The sequence below is a fragment of the Ailuropoda melanoleuca genome, chromosome 2 (assembly GCF_002007445.2).
Source record: "Ailuropoda melanoleuca isolate Jingjing chromosome 2, ASM200744v2, whole genome shotgun sequence".
Taxonomy (NCBI): Eukaryota; Metazoa; Chordata; class Mammalia; order Carnivora; family Ursidae; genus Ailuropoda; species Ailuropoda melanoleuca.
Window position 1 is genome coordinate 69723822 of NC_048219.1, and position 24127 is coordinate 69747948.

The 24127-nt window shown below is 38.2% G+C and overlaps 1 protein-coding gene across 2 annotated transcripts; it reads left to right on the top strand.

Moving 5' to 3' along the window:
* Positions 1 to 4907: 4907 nt before the first annotated feature.
* VCAM1 (vascular cell adhesion molecule 1) lies at positions 4908 to 23759 on the top strand. 2 transcript variants are annotated; one of them, XM_002928153.4, is made up of 9 exons: positions 4910 to 5111; positions 5640 to 5915; positions 8165 to 8485; positions 9784 to 10050; positions 13425 to 13700; positions 16149 to 16469; positions 17349 to 17615; positions 19102 to 19368; positions 22840 to 23759. In XM_002928153.4, exons 1-9 carry the CDS (start codon positions 5021 to 5023, stop codon positions 22998 to 23000), a joined length of 2247 nt encoding a protein of 748 aa, XP_002928199.1. In that variant the 5' UTR covers positions 4910 to 5020; the 3' UTR covers positions 23001 to 23759. The 2 variants fall into 2 exon arrangements, with proteins under 2 accessions (XP_011234293.1, XP_002928199.1); XM_011235991.3 differs by lacking the exon at positions 19102 to 19368 and having other exon boundaries at positions 4908 to 5111.
* Positions 23760 to 24127: the final 368 nt, after the last annotated feature.

Below are 24127 nucleotides of genomic sequence, written 5' to 3' on the forward strand. Positions count from 1 at the left end.
GTCATGTCAAACTGGAGTTATACTCAGGAGCTTCTGGGTCCTCTAAGTGACAACATCAAGGGGAAGGTATGTCTTCAACCAGCATCGAGACTGAAGCATCTTGGTGTAGTGCACCAAGTAGTGAACTGAGGGTGAGGGAGCTGAGTTTAAGACTCAGTTCACTGTGTGATCTTGCTTCATTATACTTCTCTGAGCCTTGGTTTTCTGATCAACACCATGATGACAAAAACAGCCACCTCACTCCTCTCATAGGGTTGCTGAGAGGCTCACAGACTATAATCTCAGAACACTTTGGAAAACTCTTCAGGGAAAGAGTTACATAATGGGAAGTGTTTTAATAACCAAATGAAATGTCCTGATTATTGCCTCAGTAATTAATTATCTATGGATATGATAATATCCAGCAGCCCAGAAAGCATGTACTTGTTTATTTCTCATCTTGTCATAGACACTTGGGACGGTCAGAGCATCAGACCAGGTAATATGTAAAAATAGGCAAGACCTCTTCACCCTAAGTGTTAAAATTTGTTGAGAAAGCAAAGCACATGCTGGAAATAGTAAAAAAGGGAACAATTTCAAGGCCAGGTGTTTAAGGCCAGAGATGGGGATTAGCAGAGAGTAGAGGAGAGTCATCCCCAACAGGAGAACTGGAATACAAAAAGGCACTTTTGTCCATACAAAATGCTGAATTTGAAAACATGCAATAGTCAAAGCATAAATGATTAAAATTCTGAATTCTGATAAATAAATTTACAAAAGGGAAAAGAGAAATAATTTCTATAGTGACAGACTTTTTCCTATTATTATTTTATGTAATAATTCAGTGTTAGATTAAAAATTTAGTAAATCACTCATATTAGGTACATGTGTATTATTAAATAGACATTTTTTTACTCCTAATGATGAGTAATAATTTTCTCAAAATTCCAGAAAGCCATAATAAATCCATGGTGAATTCAGCTTTTAACCAATGATTCTTCCTGTAGTTTGTTTTCCAGAAAACTTCAAACTTCTATTCGTTTGCTAAAATATAATTTATTCCTTAATTACAGACAAGAGGTAAATAAATCGCTCCTCTTCTGAATCTCAAGTTGAACTATTTGAAAGTTCTTTATGGATACCGTGCAGTTCTTCATTCTAATATAGGAACTGAGTCCGTGTCTTCATTTACATATTCCCAGTGCTGGCACAGTGTCTGTGCAGTAGTTCCTCAATAAACATTTGTAACTTGAACTGAAAAAGGAAATTGTGACAAACACTGCTAATCACCTACTCATCATCCATTCTTCCCTTTTTCTTATAAACAACATCCCAATTTATTTGGCAGCAACAATGTATTCAGTTAAAATATTCAATCTCCCACCTTTTCAATGAGCTGTAAGAGGAAGTCACCACCTGGAACTTACTGAAAGCTCTTTAGAAGGGGATAAAGTCCACTGGCTTTGTCCTCTTGCCCTTCATTTTTCTCTGATTTTCCTGCTTGAGGTGCAGATGAAAGGTTTGGAGACAGAGCAGCAATCTTGGGATCATGAGGATTAGACACATGCCAAAGATGACAGAACCAGCAACTAGAATCAATTTTCATCTTTGATGTTTTCTCCAGGTAGCTGATCCAGCCTTGAACTGCGTTGCCTTGAACCTCACACTAGTCTTGCCACTGTCAAAGATTTCTGTAACATAGACCCAAATGGAATCATGAACATAGATCCTTTGATTCTTGAAGTGGGGAGAAGTTGACATGATACAATGTACTGAAGTGGTTTGTCACCTTCCCAATCCCATTTCTGATATGCCCTCCAAAAAGTGAATGGCTCTTTCTCTCACCTAGGTGAGAATTGCTGTCATAATGAGCCACTGTTACTACTGGGAATGTCACTTCTCTCAGATGTGTTAGGTCACTTAAGAAAAGATGTTAGGAAACTCTGCTCCAGGGAGGCCGATAATAAATTGCCTACTTGAAAGTCATGAAGAATTGGAGTTGCTACAAACTCAGTAGTTATTAAAACAGGCTGAAAGAAGTACACCTGAAGCATCTCCAAGTCCAACCGGAGAAGCATCAGAAGATGCTTAAAATTTTCATAACGACAATGAGGGGATTGATGAAATTACACCAGAAAGGATGGATAGCACTGCCCACAATTAAAGAATCCTAACAGTGGAGGGCACCTTTGTGGCCACCCAGTTGGATATCTTATATAAGGCAAAACTTGACCTCTGCCACATTGTTTGGAGATGTCATCCAACCTTGCTTGACCACTTCCAATGACTAAGACTTGGTGAATTCATGAGGTGACCCATTTCATTGTTGCAAAGATTTAATAACTAGAAAGTCCTTTCTTTGAGCTCAATATGACTGTATCTTAATGTTATTACATGCCATATATATGGTACTTTACATATTTATTTAAAGAGTTTTCACATGATCCCATTTGCTAATCATAAACATCATGTGAACCACTTCAGATAGCTTGCTCATCTATTTTGGTTTCTCTTGGCAGTGTTGACAGGTGTTCACTTTATGGATCACTGAAATCCATCTTCCTATGGATTGTGGTCAACTCTTCTCCATCCTGTATTCAAGTCTTTGATGTCTTACATTTAAACACCAGATTTTAATGCATTCCTATTAAATTTCACTTCATCATCCTATGAGTTCTTCTTTATCTTGATTCTGTCACCTCTTAGGTTAACTATCTTTTCCAATCTTTTATTATGAATAAATTAGATAATCATGTCTTCCATGTTACTGATAAAAATGTGGAACTGAACAATTTCAAAGACAAAACACAGTAACACTCTATCCAGGCATATTAGTCCCGATCTGTTGTACTTAAACTTGTAACTCTATTCAGTCATTCCACAAAATTTAATGAATGCCTTATCTTGGTCTAGATGCTAAGATGAAAAACAAAAAAGTCTGTGTTTGTAAGTTGGGAAAGATAGACGTGTTAACAGATAAATGTAACATGACAGGTGCTCTGTTACCAGTATACATTAGTGTAGAGTGGCCATAGAAGAGTACAATCAATTCAGTCTGGAAGAAGCAGGTGGGAGCTTAAATGGTGTGCAACTCAAAGATATAATGAGGGACTTCATCAAATATTTTGCTGAAAGCATTATGACCTAATTCGATAGATCAGATACTTCTTCAATGTTCAAAACTTGGAATCATATCCAAACGCAGAACTGAAGTTATTTACCATGACTTGATCTTCGGGATCCCGTTAGATCCTATCAGTCACTTGTTTTTGTACCTCAAAGAAATGCATTAAAATTCTTTAATCCCCGTTAGATTTCTTCTGAAGTTAAGCAGTCAACATAATGTTTCAGATCATCGTCTTCCATGGTGACAACTTTGTGAAGGACCACAAGGTTCCTGGTTTACCAGCCAATTTTGCCGAAGCCACTTTTCTGATTGGTAGATATTTGGTAGGTGAATTCACACATATCAGAGCCTCAGAATAGCTTCTCCCACTTCTTTTTCTTTCCTTGTCCGTTAAAGAGTCCATTCTCATCTGTATCCAGGAGGATGTCCAGAGCCTCTCCAGCCATGTAGGGACAGGTGCAGTTTCCAAACTTCAGTTGTGGCCTTCATTACTTAGCACCGGCTGATTGTTATACACATCCCCATGAGTCAATGAGCTTGGGTATTTTCTTGTAGAATACAACTTTTCCTCATTCAGGATTTACATAGGATTGCTAGCATTTTGAAAGTCTCTTTTCCAATTTTTAATTTACAGTATTTATTACTGTACTTTTGTTGTGTCTACTAAGTGTAAAACAATGCGCTAGATACTGGGAAGGCTGAAGTAGATAAAATGATGTATAAGAACTGGTCCCAGTCATTAAAGGAAGTGATGCTCCAATGGAGGAGGTAGACCAGCACGTGCATAATACAAGGAAGTGGCTATTTTGGTTTCTTTTTGATTAGCAAGCATTTTGCAAAGACTTGAGCTATGTGTGTGCAAGGCTAAAACAGTTATTCTTAAAACAGCTTTAAAAAAATAATTTCACGGGGGAGGCTGGGGTGGGGTAGGAAGAGCATCAGATTGGTTATCATCACCTCCCGTATAACAAAACCAAATTATTTTTCATGTTTTGACTGTGTCTGTGGTCCAGTCCAAGAGATTTACCACTTCAGATGAATTCCATGTGTTTACATTTAAGTCTGTGAAAGATTTTCAGTTCAACAAGCAGCTGAACCAAAGGATTGGTAACTTTTCTGAAACAAAAGGGAAGAATTCTCTTGTTTTAGTAACATTCCTTTACTTTCCACTCCAGAAATCATTTTAGAAAGTTGATGTTTGTTGTCAAAAGAATTATTTTTATTAATATTTTTATGAATAGAAAGAATAAAACTAGGAAATTATGTGGTCTCCCTTTTAAGAAAATAATTCACCATAAGATAAGACCTTTTCCTTTTACTTGTAAGTGAAAAATTAGACCTTATTTTAGAATTTGCAAATATGTCTTAATGGAGAAAAATCAGTTCATATGACATATTGGTTATTTAGCCACTTCAAAATCCAGAGTATAATTTACTATTCTTTCCCTCCCTCCCTTTCTCCGCCCCCCCCCAGTCTTTCCCCTTTCTGTCTCTGTCTCTCTCCTCCTCTCTCTTGCTTTTCCCTTATTCTGAAATGAGCACTCTTCTGAAATGAGAGTTCCCTTGTATTTTTCTTGCAAAGATATCCTTTTGGAGTGAAAACCAGGAAAAGCTTTAATTTTATCACCTTGGAAGTGTTTCATTATTCCAGGGCAGAGAGAGTAGTTTCAGTACTGGGAGCAAATGAAGGGGTTAATCCTGCACTTGGCTGGGTGTCAGTGAAACTTTTTTTCTGGCTCTGCTCCGGGTTTCCCCTTGAAGGGATTTCCCTCCGCCTCTGTGCTTCTGCAACAAGACCCTTTATAAAGAGCAGACTTTCCATTTCACTCCTCACTGCGCCTCCCTGGCTTTAGAGGCTAAAGCCTCTTCCAGGACACTTTCAGGTGGGACAGAAAGAAGGGTTTGGGGACCACTATGTTCTCATCACAGCAGCAACTAAAAATGCCTGGGAAGATGGTCGTGACCTTTGGAGCCTCAAATATACTTTGGATGGTGTTTGCAGTTTGTAAGTTCTTTTCTTTGATCTGTTCCAAATGCTCACATTCCATTTCAGCTCTGATTTTGGCTTCAGTCAGTTGTGCAATGGTGGTGAAGAAAGGCACTAGGATTTTTAAGGAGTGGGGAAATAATTTAACGTAACATGTAATGTGCTATTGAGTATAGCTATGTACCATGGTATTGTCATGGTTGGAGCTGTAAATTAATGCTTTTCGGATATCATTTTCCGGTGTCAAATAAATAATTGGATTCTATCTCTACTGAGGTCTCTCTCTTCAGTTTCCTGTACTTGATAATGAGCCTAAACTTTGAAAATACCAAAACAATTTTCATAAATGGGCATCAAGGTCAGGACTGAGAGTTCTCCATGATTCCAATACCTTTGGCAGTGACTCCAGTGCTTTTTGGCTGCCTTGCAGTTAGTTTAAAATTTAGGAAAGAGATCGGCCAGATTGTATGTTGGACATTATACTAGAACAGAGCAGAGGGAGCAGAATACTAAACAAAGTTTGCTTTTCTCTTTTTGTCTTCACAGCTCAAGCTTTTAAAATGGAGATCTTCCCCGAACACAGAGTTGTTGCTCAGATTGGTGATGTCATTTCACTGACTTGCAGTACAACGGGCTGTGAGTCCCCATCTTTCTCTTGGAGAACCCAGATAGACAGTCCACTGAATGGGAAGGTGAGAAATGAGGGGACCAAGTCCACATTGACCATGGATCCTGTTAGTTTCAACAATGAACATGCTTATGTGTGCACAGCGACTTGTGGATCTATGAAACTGGAAAAAGGAATTCAGGTGGAGATTTATTGTAAGTGCTTCAGAAGATCTTTGATTTTCTCTTAATTTTGCTTTAAAATAAGTTTCTTTTTAGAAAGGATATTTTTAAAAGAAAAAAAAAATTAATGGATATTCATGTCCAGATTCTTGACTAGAGGACATACTGCCCCAAGAAAGTGAAGACCACTAACACTAGAAAAGGAATCCAAACCTTGCCTTTATTTCTAACTCTGCCACATAGTGACCAAGTGTAAGGCTCAACGTCTCTGGGCTTTTCTTTTCTCAGACATAAAATGAAGATCTCTGAAGTTTTTACATCTTTTTTTCCAAAAATTTCTATTTGATTATATCCTTACATGTTTTCTTGGTCATAGCCTAAATGGTTTATGAATTCCATTCTTCAGGGATTTTCCACTTATTTATTCTTATGCAATTTCATGCTTAAAATCAGCTTAAGTAGGAGAGCTCTAATTTAGTAATAGGCTTCTGTACAAGAGTTTTCCCTTAGACATAGAGAAAGTATCTGCAAACATTTCAGTCATTTGACTTTGGTACAGATGAATTTAGGAGGGTTGTTTTGTTTTTGGTGCCATTAAGCCTTAATGCTCAACCACTCAACTTCAAGGTTATTGGTGTAATGAATTAGATTTGCCTCATGAATGTTAATAAACATCCCTAGTTTGCCATTCTACCAAAAGCATGCCAATCCATTCTTGATCCAGCATATAAAGCTAGCAAGAGGAGTTAAGAACCAACCTGAAATAAAAACCTTGCCTTTGGTTACTGATGACTATTCTTTCAGAAAAAAAAAAAACAAAAAAAACTTGCAATCCTTTATGGCCATCTCTTCATCAAGACCCCATTTGATTATCTTATAATTATTTTGTTTCCCTTCTGCTATGGTGGAGCTCAGCTTTGCCTGGCATCATAATTGATTCTTCAATAAGCCCCATGTGTTGTTAATGCGTCCCGAGAAACCATGCCTGGCCGGCTGCTTTCAATTATGCCAGTTGTACATGCATAGTTTGTCTGTGCAGCCTCCTGAGCTCCTTGCAAGGCCCCCTTATGTAAATACAGGGAAAAGTAGCAAGTTCTTATATTACCTGACAGCAAATTATGTGGATTATGGGCACATTTCTTACAGAATATGAGGGATAGAAATTATTGGTGGAAAAATTAAAAATACTGTTTTTTTCACATAGCAAAGCATTTCCAGTTCCTTTGCCTTTGCTCTCAAGTATCAAATAGATGAAGATTTTAAAAGGAGGAATAAAGACACTTCTGGTTTTAATTATCTTTCCTGAGGTTTTTCTTCAAGAATATCTGTCTCTCATTATGTTTAGCAATCCTGTCTCCATTCCACATTTGATTGTAATATTCTTTAGAGTTGGGCCCTTTGTGTTCTTATTGTACAGGGTCCTGAATCCAGCCAATGTGTTACCATCATGATAGTTTGTAATGAAAAGGTAGCCCTTGCAAAGGAAGCAATGGCTGACCGAAATAGCCGTTCCCTGTTCCCTTGGCACTGGAAGGTTCAAGTGGTGTGCTGGTTACTCAGTGCTGGAGAGAGTCAGGCATTGCAGGAGGCAAATTTCCCTTCCAGAATTTGAAGACTGCACATGTGTACCTTCCTGGTGGATGAATTCCTGGCAGAGACATCATTTTTCAGGAACCAATTATTTAATGTCTCTCTCTTCATTTCCTAGCATATTGTGCCCAATAACAGTTCTTTGCAATGACATTCTGAGCCTCAGTTTCCTTATCTGTAAAGTGGACATATCTCTGCCCTAAGATAAGAGAATGTGATACAGTGTAAATCTTCAGTAGCAGTACAGAATAATAGAAATCCTGAGTGAAGTCCCAGGCTTGCCTTTTACTAGCTGTGTGACCTTTGGCAAGCTATGTAAAAGTGCTAAGTCTGTGTTTTCATATCTGTGAAATGTGCTCTCTATGTCTTAGAGTTACAATAAAATTATTTATATTTGATGAAGAGCACAGTAACAGGCACATACAAGTATTCAATAAACATTACTTCTCCCTTCTTTTACTATAATAATAGGCAACCCTTCGTACATGTAGGATCAGTGCTGAAAAGCTCTCTAAAAGGTGATTGATTCTGATTTGTGAACCCACCCAAAACCATAAAAGGCTATTTGAACAATGAATTAAGACTGTATTAGCAGAAACATTAGACTTGGTTTGCATTGCATTGAATCAGTAAAAGACCTTCTATTACATGAACAGAAAGTCCACTCATGTGTATTTGCTTGACCTTTGCAGCTTTCCCTAAGGACCCAGAGATGCATCTGAGTGGCCCCCTAGAACTTAAGAAGCCAGTCACAGTCACATGTTTGGTCCCTGATGTTTACCCATTTGACAGGCTGGAGATAAATTTGCTGAAGGGCAATGATCTCCTAAAGAGTAAGGAATTTCTAGAGCCTATGGACAGGAAGTCCCTGGAGACCAAGAGTTTGGAGGCAACCCTCATTCCTGACCAAGAGGATATTGGGAAAGCTCTTGTTTGCCGAGCAAAATTAAACATTGAGGAAATTGACTTTGAGCCCAAAGAAAGGGAGACTACAAAAAAACTTCAAGTTTACAGTAAGTACTTGTGTGATGTGTCTAGTCTTATGGGAATTTAGACAGCTGAAGTCGGGAAGGCACTTGTTTATAGTTTTTACTCCATTTTTATTCATCGAGAATATGATATTTGTCAACAGCATAATTCGATGACAAGAGCACTGGATTTGGGTTGAGAAAGCTTCTGGCTCCATTAACTGTGTGAACTTGGGTCGCTTAATTTCCTTATTTCCCAATCTGTCAAAGGGGAGTTATAATACCAGCTGACTCGGTAGTAGGAAGTGGGCTCAAATGAGAAGATGTTTTTAATCATGTTTTGCAAACTCTTATAATATGCCCTGAGATATTAAGTTATAGAGATTTTATAAGGTGAGCACCTGTTCTGTGTGTGTGTGTGCGCGCACGCACGCGTGCACGCTCATGTGCTCGTCTGCATGTGCACGTGCTCACACATACACATGTGCATTGGGTGGGAGAATGGAGATGAAGTTTGATTACCTCCGCATTCCCTGACACTGGGCAGGGGGGGGTATGGGGGGCGGGGAGAATTTGAGGCAGGCTCGTAGTCCCAGAATTGTGTGGGAGTGGACTCACTGTATTCCATTCTAGACCAAAATGCTGTGTTTTTCTTTGGACACTACATTTAAAAGGAGTATTGCCATCTATAGCATGTTTAGCTGAAAGAGAATGAGATGGAAAGGCTTTTATCAATATTTTGAAAAGCATAGTCAAGATAGGGGGTATTTTTCCTAGAGAATACAAAACTTGGAAAAGAGAGCTATCATTAAGTACTTGAAAGACAGTCATGTGAAAAAGGGATTTATTTGATTTATTCTGTAACAGCTGAGGACTGAACTGTGGCCATTGTGTGAAATTTGTTTACAAAGAGGAAGGTTTCAGTTCAATTGTTCTAATAATTAGAGCTGTCCTCAAATCAAATAGACTATTTTGTAAGGTAGTGATTCCCTCAACCAGAAGTGTTGAAGCCAACTTAAATGAGCACTTGGCAAGGATACTAAGAGGACTTCTACCTTATCTGGAAGATTGAACCACGTTACTCTAAGGGTCTTTGTTAATTTCTGAGTATCTATGGCCATCTGAAAACACCAAACATCAAAAAAAAGTAACTCACTCAGGTTATTCAGAAATTGGATTGATTGATTTTTATGACCCCACACTATTGATTTTACACTAATTTGACAGAGTAAGTTTGTCAAATTTGTGAAAGCCTATGAACACAGTCTGTGAGAGAAATACATTATCCTTGTTGGATCAAGATGATGCCTAGCAGTTACTAATCTTGTGCCCTGCTTTTTCAGTCTCACCCAAGAACACAGTTATCTTTGTGAATCCCTACACAAGGCTGCAAGAAGGTGGTTCTGTGACAATGACATGTTCCAGTGAGGGTCTCCCAGCCCCACAGATTTTCTGGAGCAAAAAATTAGATAATGGGAATCTACAGCTCCTTTCTGGGAATGCAACTCTGACTTTAATTGCTATGAGGATAGAAGATTCTGGAATTTATGTGTGTGAAGGAGTCAATCAGGTTGGGAAAAATGGAACAGAGGTGGAATTAATTGTTGAAGGTAAGTAGACTGTGAGAAAAGAATGATAAAGGTGCTATAATGAGGGTTTGTGCCATAGGGAAACAGCTTCAAAGCCAACATTGCTTCCTTAAGTTTTATTAATGACCCATCTGATGTCATGTCCTTTAGCACAATTGTATATCCATCTTATTCCTACTTCTCAGAAGTCTTTCCTCCCAGAGCTCACATGGCTCTGCATTTCTGAATCTCACCATTCCTTCCCTGCCTCATTCCTTGGCTTTCTCTTTTCCTTCTGCCCCCTGAATATTAATATTCTCAGGTTACCACATCTGTCCTCATCTCTACTCACTCTGGACTCCCAATATTTGAGGCATTATATGCTGTTTACTCCCAAATTCATGCATGTTCCCATTCCATATCGCCAAACCTGTCATTTCTTCCTCAAAATGATCCTTAGAATTTGTTTTCAGTTTTTCAACCCTCTTGCCATTGCCTTAGTTTATCATCTCTGACTTGGCCTTTGGCAAGATGTTTTTAAATAACAGCATTCGTTGACCGCTGGCTATATGCCAGCCACTTACATACATTAGCTGTAATCTTCAAGAAATAACTAAAGAGTAAGTATTTTATACTCATTTTGCAGATGAGAGCATATTGTCTCACGGAAATGAATAATGGCTCCTCCCAATCATAAACCTCATATTTGCTAGGAATTCTACTTTCCACTTCATATATGTTGTCTTGTTAGTCTTTACCACTGTCTTATGAGGTAAATAAAAACATGTTCAGCATAGTTCATACTTTGCCTAGAGTCAAATCGCTCACTAGGGGCATTTACTATGATTTTAACACAGACCCATTTTAATCAAAACACTGACTTTTCAACTAAATAGCTAGCTGTCTTCAAATGGTTATCCTGCTATCGTTCTGTCTGCAAGGTAATCAACCCTACGCAGGTATCGAAGTATATACCTTAAACAAAAAAGGTGCTCGTTATGTATGACTTCAACCAAATCCTAATTGCATGTAATTTAAAATTTGCCTTTCTTAAAATAAAACTCTTCATAATCTGGTCAGAACCTACCTTTGTAGCTTCGTTGGTGTCCCTGTACCTCTGTCCATGTTGCTCCTTCTGCCTGGAGTGCCCTTCCTTTACCTGGCAAAGCCTTAGCCATCCTTCAAGACAAAGCTCATGTCAGCCTTCCAATTCCAGATTGTGTTAGGCAAAACTGGTCATTCCTCCCTTTGTCTACACTCAACACTTCTTTATCGAAGTTTGTGTACTTCTGTTAAGTTCAACACATATTAATCAAGAGCCCTTGTCCAAGAATCCAAGAATTGTGCTTGGTGCTATGGGGGCAGACATGAAAGAGTAAGGGTGACTGCCCTTAAAGAGCTTATAATGTAGGGAGGAAAGAGAGGCATGTAAGTAGATAATTTAAATATAATTTAGTAAGAGCCAAAATAATGTATCTATTTGAATATGTCTTTTCATTAAACTGCAAGCTCCTTAAAGTCAGGAACTGTGTGTGTGTGTGTTTTAATACTTGGGTGTTTACCACAAAATAGGTGCCCAGTAAAACTTGATTGCATAGATTGTAAATATGAGTAACACAAAATTTTAGAATACAAAAACATAAGGTTTAAATTTGGATGGTTAAAACAATAAAATTGAGACTCGCCATCAGTAGATTAACTCAGTTGGGTGTTAGGTCACCGTTCTCAAAAGACCGGGAAAGTATTAAACAAACAAAATCATGGGAAACTAATCACCCATTCTGGATAACTCCATCCCGTAATAAACTAGATCCCATTTCAGTGTGAAAAGGAAATGCACCCTGGGGCTCGAGAGGGCTGTTTTGAATTTTGCATCACAGGATACTAACAACCTTAAGTACTGAAGAGAGAATTGGACTTTGAAAGGACCTTTCAGTTACCTAAGAATCACTCCACAGGGGTCTCGAGTTCTCCTGGTAACAGACGCACCCATTGAAAAAAATGATATGAGAGAGCTTCTCAGGCAGGAAGTGGGTCTGTTTTCAAGTTCCCCATTCCCACACTAGCATATAAGGAATTCGGAAACTCTGGTTATTGTTCTGAATGATCTCTCTTTTTCAAAGTCTAGTAGCATATCAATTCATTGAGGTGATTTGAGGAAAGTATCTTCTTTGGAAGATAACTGCAATGTCACAGTGAGAAAGACCAAAGAGAAAAATAACCTCCTGGCGCAGGTGAGAAACCTGCAAAATGTGGTGTATTTGGATTACTTATATGCTGAGATTTCTTTCCTCCATCTCCAGTCTGCTATTTGGGGAACAATTTTACTGAATTTTTATGGGGTCTCCTCTGTCCCTTTCAGGATTACCCAACCACTCTCACTTTCTTCAGGGAACAGGGAGTGGAGATTTGAAATTCCCTTTTTCCCCAGACAGGAAGCATCCCAAAGCAGCCTGTGGGTCCAGCAGAGACAGCACTGGCAGCCAAAGAGCTCCTCTGGATATTTGAGCCTTAGCAGTTTGCCCTCCTATCTCAGTTTTCAACCCCTGAATTAAAGTATTTTTGTATTGCATCAAACAAATTTCAGAGGTAGCTTGCGTGTCGTTTTCGTGTTTAGATTTTGTCTTTGCTTTCAATGTGATTCTGTGTGCTTTCAATGGTATAACTTTATATTGTTGGCACAGAAACTCTAAGCACTGGTCCATTATGGGTATTGCATCTAATTAGAAGACATATTTTTGTAGCTTTTTTTCACAACCTCTCTTAGATCTTGCTTTATCTCCACATGAGGATGACTTGATTTAGTTGTTCAAGCAACTGAAAAGCTGGGATCTCGAATCAGACCCACCTGGCTTCACGTCTTAATTTTGCCACTTGCAAGCTAGATAAAGTTACTTAGCGTTTCTGAGCCTAAATTTCCCTAAGAAGAAAGAGGACGAGGAGGATGATGGGAGAAGAAGGAAGAGGAAGAGGAAAACAAAAAGAAGAAGCAGAAGAAAGTGAAAGAGAAGAATTAAGTTGTGAGAATTAAATGAGATAATTAATACATGCAAAGTGGTTTACACAATGCTTATACACTGGAACCTCTTAAATTGTTTGAGCTGTTGTCCACTATTACAGGGATTTGACAAACTACAGCTAAGAAGAGACTGAATTATTGTCATGAAAAGCTGCCAGCTTCTGTCCTGACAAGTTTTTATCCACATTCATTCTGTCGAATGAATGAGTCAATGAACTCTCGTGGGTTCATTCTTTAAAAATGTCTTTCCGGATGGTCCCAAGGTGGAAAGGAGTAATTTCTTCTTGGCACAGATGTTAGCTAAAAAGAGATGGGGGGGCGGAAAGACCGTATATTGGAATGTGGTGAAGGTAGAAAAGAATCTTATCTTTTTTTTGTCTTGTTCTTTTTCCTCCAGAGAAACCATTCATTGTTGAGATCTCCCCGGGACCCCAGGTTATTGCTCAGATTGGTGACTCGGTTGTGTTGACATGTGGTGTCACAGGCTGCGAGTCCCCATCTTTCTCTTGGAGAACCCAGATAGACAGCCCTCTGAGTGGGCAGGTGAAGACTGAAGGGACCAAGTCCACACTGACCCTGAGCCCTGTGAGTTTTGAGAATGAACATTCTTACCTGTGCACTGTGACCTGTGGCCGTAAGAAACTGGAAAAGAGAATCAGTGTGGATCTCTACTGTAAGTGTTTTCCAGAATTGTTTACTGTTTCCCCCCCTCGATTTTATTGAAAGAAACAGAATGCAAGTCTGTGATACACAAAGAGATCCATGTGTTTAGAAAGGGAACTTAGGGGCGCCTGGGTGGCACAGCGGTTAAGTGTCTGTCTTCGGCTCAGGGCGTGATCCCAGCGTTCTGGAATCGAGCCCCACATCAGGCTCCTCTGCTGGAAACCTGCTTCTCCCTCTCCCATTCCCCCTGCTTGTGTTCCCTCTCTCGCTGGCTGTCTCTCTCTGTGTCAAATAAATAAATAAAATCTTTAAAAAAAAAAAAAAAGAAAGAAAGGGAATTTAGCATCGTGAATGGTTCCTAAATCTCTGAACCTGAATTGTTGATGCAACTTAATTGGCCCAAATCTTAAGTATATATCACATAGGTACACAGCATCCGCAGTCCTTAGTTTGTGTCTCGTCAATACTCTGTCATCACGCACTTGAACATACTGCGTGTCAGCTGCTTCCCAGCCCCTCTGTGTGTACAGGGGGTGTTCAGAAGTAGTAGTGAGCAAGCAGTGGACGTCAACGCCCATTCAGATGCCTGGAGAGGGCTTCCTACAGCTCAGCTATTTAAACAGAGGGTGAGGCCCAAGCCTAATGTTTTTGAAGGCACCTTTGGAAAGCTGATTGGTAGGATGGGGGAAAAATGAGGCAGTGGGGAGCAGGAGAAAGCCAAAAATGAAAACAGGTAGTTATACTGGCCCTCGGGGATGGCCAGTGGCTGTTGCTCAGGTGAGAAGCAGAACCGGGAGTTAGCACCCGATCTTAATCTCGATCAGGCGGCACGCAGCCGCTGCACTTTTCCTTACAGTTCCTGTGACCTTGATAAAAATCAGGTACAACCTCAGATCTCTACGAATTTGACATAACTGGAATTTCTCTGTGATAACGAATGAATGACAAAATATGCAAAGTGACCTGAAAACGGATTACTTTTTGAGAGGGTTATTCTGCCTTGTTTTAGTCAGCAGAATTCAAGAGAAAATAGAACATTTTCTACCAGAAAACCTGCCCAAACTTGTGTTACCCATCAGGATTTTGTTCAGCATGAGTTAAAGTACATCTGTGAAGGGATTTGAATCTCTCAAAATAAGGGTAAATTTTATTGTGTTATCATATTCCCCAGAATCCAGGATCTGCTGATGTAGGCACATTCCCAATAGAAATGAGAACCCATGGTACAGCCTTACTGCAGTATGGAAATATCTGAAAATTTAACAACATTTTGCTCAAGGAGAAAAAGATTTTACCATTGCTCTTATTCTTGATAACTATTTTAGTCTTATTTTTATTGGTTTTCATAAGATGCACTATAATTATTTAGAATCTAAATCTCATAGTTTTTTGTTAACTACCCATATTGTCTGAGAAACATTTAAAATTTACTGTCTAAACCTGGCCATTGGAAATTAAAATGTCTAAATTGAGAACTGCCCTGTAGGTCTGATTTGATACCCAGAGGCTTCGCAGCTCTGTGAAACCAAGCCTGGGTTCGGAGCTCAGAGAAATATGGGTTCTGCATGAAAGACTATGGACTCCGAGAAACAAACTGAGGGTTTTAGAGGGGAGGAGAGTGGGGGGTTGGGCTAGCCCAGTGATGGGTATTAAGGAGGGCACGTATTGCATGGAGCACTGGGTGTTACATGCAAACAATGAATCATGGAACACTACGTCAAAAACTAATGATTTACTCTATGGTGACTAACATAACATATTTAAAAAAAAAGAAATACAGGTTCTGACCTCAACTCAGTGGCTTAATATATACAATACCTAATGAGAGTCTCTGAGCTACTATGAGGTTTATAAGTTTTCCTAACTATAAAATAAATTCTCTATAAGTTTTCCTACCTGCAAAATAAGTTAAATGATACCTAGTTTATCAAGCTGTTCTGAAGACTGAGATAATGCATATTAAGAGAAAACACAGTTAATTTCAATACATCATGGGAAATAGTTAAAACATTTAAAATGTACAGTTACTAAATAAGAATGTGGAAACTCATGTTCCTGATTCAAAAGATAGTCCGTGGCTGTCAGAAAGATTGCAACACTAAGAAGAGAAAAATAGGAAGTATATTTATTTCTTGGTTGATTCATGTATTCAGTAATTTTGTTAATAGCATTACTTATATTTAATATCATAAATATGTATACTTAATGTCATTATTTATGTATTGGTGTTCATTCTATCCCAAGTGAGTTAAAACTGTCATTTTGAGACCTTTGCATTTAATAGAGATTAGTCCCATTTTTCCTTTGAATGTTCACATATAAACATTTTTTACATTATATTTTATATAATATATAATTTTATATAATATATAGTTTTATATAATATATAATTTTTACATTATATTTTTTACATTATATTTTACATTATATTTACATCATTTTTACATTATATTCGCAGCATTCCCTAGAGATCCAGAGATTGAGATGAGTGGTCTCCTAGTGAGTGGAAACCCAGTCACTGTGAGTTGTGAGGTTCCTAATGTGTATCCTTCTGACGGGCTGGAGATTGAATTATTTAAGGGGGAGAGTCTCATAGAGAGTAAAACCTTTCTGGAGGACATGGACAAGAAATCTCTAGAGACTAAGAGTTTGGAAATGACCTTCATCCCCACCACTGAAGATACTGGAAAAGTTCTTGTTTGCCTAGCTCAGTTACATATTGGTGAAATGGAATTTGAACCCAAACAAAGGCAAAGTACACAGGCGCTTTATGTTAACGGTACGTACATGTGTGATGTAGCCACCATGGATTTCTTACCATGTTTGTCAGGCAATAGTTAACATGAGGTTAAGAGCTATAACCTCTGTGGGGAAAAAAAAAGTAACTGGGGAAGAAATTTGAAAATAATTATTATAACAAGCAACTCCTAACACTTAAAACAACAATCATTTATTAGCTTACAATTTGATGAGTTGGCAATTTTAGAAGGGGTCAGATGGGCAGTTCATCTCCTCACTGTGGTATCCGATGAACTCACGCCTGCATTTTCAGTCAATTGGCAGGTCAGTGGGGGGATGGCTGGTCACAGATGGACTCATTCATATGTCTGGACCTTCTTGGGGGATTCTGGAGCTCCCTTTCTCCATGCGCTGTTCCCCCTGGAGGAAGGTGGAGTAGGTTTAGTCACCGAGTGCAGCAATTGGGAGGGGTGATAATGAAAGCAGGCTCAAGCTTGGAAGTCCTACAGTGTTACTTCTTTCATGTTCTATGGGTCAAAGTGAGTCAACAGGCCAGCCAAGATTAGAGAGGTAGAAAAATAAGCTCCACCTTCTCATAGGGGATTCAAATAATTTTTGGTCATGTTTAATGTACCATAAATGTCAATATACACTATCAATGATCATCCATTCTTTGGTAGTAAGAGACTTTCTGCAGAACTTATTTCTATTAGGAAACATCCATGATGTGTTCACATTCTACTCCCAACATTCTGTCTGCTTAAGTAAATGGGGACAGAAACCTTCCTTTGGTAAAGTTATCAACATTAATAAACTGTTCCCAAGCATTGAATTCATAGCTCAGTTTTGCAACATTATTAAGACTTTTTGGAACTGATGGTACAAAGGGTCAAGCTAACAAGTGTCCCTACCTTTTCAGTTGCCCCCAGGGATACAGCCATCTTGGTCAGCCCCTCCTCCATCCTGGAGGAAGGTAGTTCTGTGAATATGACGTGCTCTAGCAATGGCCTTCCAGCTCCGAAAATCCTGTGGAGCAGGCAGCTGAATAATGGGCATCTACAGCCTCTTTCTGAGAATTCAACTCTCACCTTAACTTCTACAAAAATGGAAGATTCTGGTATTTATGTGTGTGAAGGGATTAACCAGGCTGGAATAAGCAGAAAAGAAGTAGAGTTAATTATCCAAGGTAAGTAAAGTGTGACTAATGAGTTATTATGGGTAGTATTACTTTGGTTGTTGCTTGTTTTGAACAAAGTCCTCTGTGAAACCTAAATGTTTACTAAAAACATAGATTGAGGGTTTTGAAGAGCTCCTGATGTTTCCTATGCTTGGAAAGCTCCTGGAATGGTACTTCCTCATAAACCATGCCACATCTCTTATCCTAAAATTCTTTAACCTCGAGTGGAATGCTACTGCAGGAACGGTGCCAGGAGCTCCATTTACACTTCTGAGGCAACAATTATGGTGTTGAAATAGGGATAGGATGAGATATATATGTATCTGAAAATTAGTTAGGATTAAAGCCACCATATCTGGCAGAACTGGACTCTGAGTGGGACTCTCACAAGGTACATGCTAGTATTTGCTTAGAAGCCTAAGAAGGCATGTAAACTTTCTGTAAAATTTGGGATTGAAAGTAGCAGTGCTCATGCGTCTGTTCATCAACTTGATGCCATAGAAGCACTAGCGGCTTCAGTTATCAGATCCAGACCCCCTCTCTCCAGGACAGAGAGCCAATACTGAGAACAGAACAATTCCTAGCTGACAGGTTGAATCCATAGGCAGTTGTGGGCAAAAACATGAAGAGATCTGTTTGGATTTCTCACCACCCCTCCCCTTTGGGGATTAGAAAAAGGTTACTTTTTTTTTTCCACTGGAGCTGTCATATCCTCTCTTACCCCCCGATATTATTTCCATTAAGGTATTAGTGATTTTCTAGTTACCTCATTTTAATTATAATTTGTATTTTAAAGAAACAACCCTGGAAAGGGGAATGCACAACCTTAAAGAAAGCCTTTAGGATGGGTATCATAGTTCAATAGTTGTGTTTGGGGAAAGAATCTCAAATCAAGTCACAAAAATAGCTGACCTTCATGGGAATCTCACTTACAAAATGGCAGTATGATACCTTCTTCCATGGGCTGTGTATTAATAGGGATGTTGTGTACCAAATACTTAGCCCAGTGCCTGCCACTTAGTACGTGATAGTTATGGTTGTTAAGAATAGGAAGAAAAAAAAAAAAAGAGTGGTAAGAAAGCCATCTCTGCATAACCTGATCCAGGAAAATCCAACTCAAACCTCAGAAGCCTGTACGTCAAAGAAAAACTTTGCACAACGCTGTGACAGAAAGAAATGTTTTTTGTTTTTTTTTTCACATTTGAATTCTGTTGCTGTTTATCAAACACCTTTTTTTTTTTTTTTTTGGCTAGTCTGGATAAAGAATTAGATTAAGGGATATGAGAGAAGTATAGACACGTCTTCTCTTATTAAAAACATGATCATTTATAACAAACCAGTCAATTCTTGACTTCTTTACTTGCCCCTATAAACATCTAATGCAAACAGTAAGCACAAATAGGTCCCTGACAGCTAATTGTTGCTGTCATTAAATTACTATGGAAGTGGTTTATATTTCACCCAATCAGAGGTGCCTTTTAAATTCTCTTTACAGTTGCTCCGAAAGACATACAACTTATAGCTTTTCCTTCTGAGAGTGTCAAGGAAGGAGACACTGTCATTATCTCCTGTACATGTGGAAATGTTCCAAAAACTTGGATAATCCTGAAGAAAAAAGCAGAGACGGGAGACACAGTGCTAAAGTCCAGAGATGGTGCATATACCATCCACAAGGTCCAGTTAGAGGATGCGGGAGTGTACGAATGTGAATCTAAAAATGAGGTTGGCTTGCAGTTAAGAAGTTTAACCCTCGATGTTAAAGGTTAGTTAGTTTTTTGTTTTTGTTTTTGATTATTTTTTTGTAATAGTCAGAGGTTGGGTGGATTGTAAAGATTTTCTAGCATCAGGTGAATAAGTTGGCAAAATGGAGCCGAATTCTATGTTGACTGTGGTTATTTCTCAGTGTTTCCTAAAATAATCATTCACAGCTGCCCTATCCTCTGGAGTTTAGCCAGGAAGTTGACATTAATCTTTGGTGAGTACAGGATTCCCATTTGTTTTTCTCAAAACAATTCATCATTGGTCTCTGAAGTCTTGCATTTCCTAAGCATTTAAACATACATTCAAAACCTTTCCCTGGAGGTTATAAGGACTAAAGAAGTAGGATTGGCACAAGGAAGAAGAAAGATTCTACCCAGACTCTTGTCCCTCCTACCACAAGAGAACGCTATTCTCTGAACATGAAGTAACTGCCTATTTTCTGGATTGAGTCCTTTCAAGATAATAATTAAGAGTGGCAATCTTGATGCTGAACAACATGAAAGAAACTCTAGACTACAAAATTGCCTTCTTAGAAATCCAAGCCCCTTGCCCATCCTCCCCTATTCTGAGCAGGGGGTGGGGTGTGGGTTGAGCAATGGCTCAGCAAAGAAACTCCAGGGGCCCTTTAACTTCCTAACCCCTCTTGTGAATGCGCAGTGGGATCTGTTGAACTTATTGGTGTAAGCGGAATATGTAAGCCTTTACTAATCAGTCCTCATGCCTTGTGTGCTAATGAGTTCTCACTGTGTGTTGGAAACTACACTTGGAATGAACAGGACTGCAAACAAATGCAACTCTTGGAGCCTGTGCACTTGGCTATCAGAGTTTGCAACCACGTGTCAGTGTAAAGAAAATTTGAACTTAGGTCAGAAAACAGGTAAAAGTTTTACCAATTTGGCCAAATTTCTCAACATTACAACCTTACCATATGTTTTCTGTCTTCACAGTACCTCCTTGAAATATTTCAATATCAATACATCTACTTAGAAATGTAAAAGAAGGGGAAAATACCACAATTATATATAAAACTAATAGTCATCCACTTGTAGTGATTATCCTGAAAAGAGTTGATCTGGCCAGTGAAATTACTGTGTTCAAAGAATGGGGAGTGCCTGGGTGGTTCAGCTCGTTAAGCCTCTGCCTTTGGCTCAGGTCATGATCCCAGGATCCTGGGATCGAGTCCTGCGTTGGGCTCCCTGCTCAGCGGGGAGTCTGCTTCTCTCTCTGTCACTCAGATAAATAAATAAAATCTTAAAAAAAAAAAAAAGAATGGAACACTTACCCTGTGTCATGCCACTAAAAATGACATTGGGGTGTATGTAATCAGTGCTTCGAATGAAGTTGGGGATGATTCTGGACCGATTGAGATCTCAATTATGACTAGGTTGAAATTCATTCAATCCTATTTCTTTTCATTTTGGATGCCTCTAGTCCACTTTTAATTAAGCCTAGGCCCAGAAAATTGGACTTCTAACATTTTTGTAATTCTGTTTGTAGTTAGTGATTCTCTTTTAAAGATATATCAAAGCTTTTCTACTTTTTAAACTCTCTCACACATTTTTTCTAATTGCTTTATTAAATGAGTAACTTACATATTTGCCATTTTTCATTCATTACTTACATGAACTATCGAAACATTTCAGGCACTCAACTAAGAAATTCAGGCTCCCAAACTGTGGTTTAAAGTAACTGCAAATGAATGGAGATGAAAATTTGTCATTTTTCCTTGGTATTTTGAACTAGCTTACCTTTCTTTTAGCTGAGTTTTAAAATCACTTTTTTTTTCCTTTGTTTTAGCTTGAATGTATTCCAATGATAGGAATGGTTGGGAGTCTAGGATTTTCAGTGTTAATACAGCTAATAAAAAATAGTGTTTGAAGGTTGCCCTGGCAACCGACTCAGCAGCAAATCTGTGTTTGACTGCAGATGCCTGAAGGAAAAACTGAAGGCAAAAGACAACATTTATTAAATTGAAAAGAAAACAATAGGAGTAGAAATACCATTGTCCAGCATGTTGTCAATATTGATGCCTAACTATAATTATGATAATGGACATCCATTAAAATATTACGCTTATACTTTGACTAGTTCTACTGTAGCAAGGGAAAGTAGAAAGATGAGGCAGTTATTATGTTTAGGGTTAAGTGCTTTTTGATTTCAACAATTTGAAAAAATTGATTTCCTGTCATCTGACCGTCATGATCTTTTTCTATTTGGTTGATCTCCAGTAATCAGAAACTTCCAGAGGGAATGTAGTCATCACCAAAGTCAGATTTCTTCGAAGACAGAAAACATATATGCTACTTTAAGAAATTTAATACTTGTGAGGTCATATGATGCTGGGCAAACATAAGTATAAATAGAGATGAGCCACCAGTAAATGCCATGTTATCTTCCCCAGATGTTCTTATAAGGTTAAGATGACAAATAGTATTGCAGCTGTCAGATGATTTTTAGTAGACTGGAAAGAGTACTAATTTTAGTTCTGTAAACTCTTACCTTCTGTACCCAATTTACAACTAAATGACAAAGTGACAGAATGTAGAAAGAAAAGAAATGCATTACCATTCAAAAAAAATATTTATTGGGCATCAACTACTCTAAGCAATGAGTCAGGGACTGGGTTCCAGTGGTGGATCAAAAAGAAAATTGATACATGGTCTAATGTAATTTATAATCTAGAAGAGGAGACCACAGCTAATAGATAATCATACAAACAAATGTTTAGTTACAAGCAGTGATAAGAGCTTTGAGAGGAAAGCATAGTGAGTTATGAAGGTATATCAGGGTTCCTAATTTAAGCTGGGCAAGATGTGGGTCTGAGAACGCCTCTGAGTAAGCAACATTCGAACTAAAATATACTATCCAAAGAACTTCAGTTTATCAAGAGAAGATGCAAATGCTGAAGAGGAATAACATATATTAAGACATCTTCTTCAAAGATACAAAATTTAAAATTTTGTATATATCTCTGAAAAAGCTGTCAGCAAGAATTCTTCTTCTTACTGTCGTGTATAGTGTTTGACTAGAAGGGTTGCACTTTAGATATTACAAGGATTTTCTTGGAAAACTAATTAGTCGTTTCAATACATGGTCAGCAGAGTCCTAGTTCTTTAGCAGATTTTTATACCTTCCAAAGCAAATACTCTTCCCCAATTCTCGCTTTTGTAAATGAGCTCTAGAAAGTTGTGCCCTTGCTTCCATTTACAACTGAATCTGATTCTATTTGGATCCAACTTTGCATAAATCAACAACTGTCATCTTTAGACTTATCACGACCATAGCAACTGCCAACTGATTATTTGAGTAATTTAGAGAAATATGCATTTTGGGTCCTGCTGGCCCTTACCACTGCTTTGATTCACTCCTATTTAGAGAACTAGTTGTACTGTTAAAATAAAACATGTAACTATTACTTCCAAAAAAATTTTTTGTACTAGACATTAATTGCACCCATTTTGTTGTTTTCCAGGAAGAGAAAATAACAAGGACTATTTTTCTCCTGAACTTCTCGTGCTCTATTGTGCATCTTCCTTAATAATACCAGCCATTGGAATGATCATTTACTTTGCTAGAAGAGCCAACATGAAAGGGTCATATAGTCTCGTAGAGGCACAGAAGTCCAAAGTGTAGCTAATGTTTGAAATGTTCAACTAGAAACATTATTTATCCGTCCACATTCTTAATACTGCTCATCATTCCATGAGAAAAACCAGCCAAGAGTACCGACTTCCCTGAATCTAGTGAATTCTTGGAAAGAAATGGCTTCCTGTGCTCCACTGTGGGAGCAAGAGGCCAAAGGAAAACTTTCTCCCTGAAAAATAGGCACTACCCTTGACATGTGTTGACTGGAGCAGCTCCTTGATGTGTATATACAATAACATGGTCTGTATATATGTAAAATAAAATTATGCCATAGCAAGATCACTTGGAATAGCAGCACTCTATGGTCAGATCTTGAAAATAATTCAACAGTGTTGCCTCAGCTGATATAACTGAATGCATCTTAAGAAAATTTTACATTAATATTGACTGGCAGCTAACCTATGTCATCTTTTTAATATTTTATTTTCTTTAACAAAATTTTGTTTCTATAAAGTCATTGACAATAATTCCATGTTTTATATAGATGCTAAGGTTTATCTTTTTATAGGCAAATGATAAACCCAGAGGGCACTGGGTTCACCTTCAGGTACTAAACACTTCAACCTGTGGTATAATGGTTGACTGGATTTCTCTGGATGGTACTTACATGGTACGGAGATGTTTTATGATGTTGTTTATCGGACTCTTTTTTAACTTTTCCAATGTGGTCTAAAAATGCAACTTCTTTTTGTTTTCTTTTGTACATGTTTAGGGTTTTTTTGTATAGTAAAGTGATAATAGCTGGAATTGGAAGACTTGTGTGTTTATTTATTATAAACTGCCTCCTTTCGTTGCGGTGTTTGAAATGCCAAGTTCCAAAAGTAAAGAGTTCAAACCCATAGAAATAATAAGCAGATACTTGAAGTGCTATCCTCAGAGTGCTTTGATCAGAATCAAGTTATGAGAACTTGATAAAAATTCAGATTTTTTAGGCCATACTAACCTATTGAATTTAGATATCTTGTGTCCTTGGAATCTGCAATTAAATTTTTTTGCAATTAAATTTAAAAAACAGAAAACACAAGAAGAGTGAATGCAGATGAATGTGTATATGTCAAAGGGCCACAAACAAACACCTGTGTACATACCACTAAGACCGAGAAGTAGAGCATATC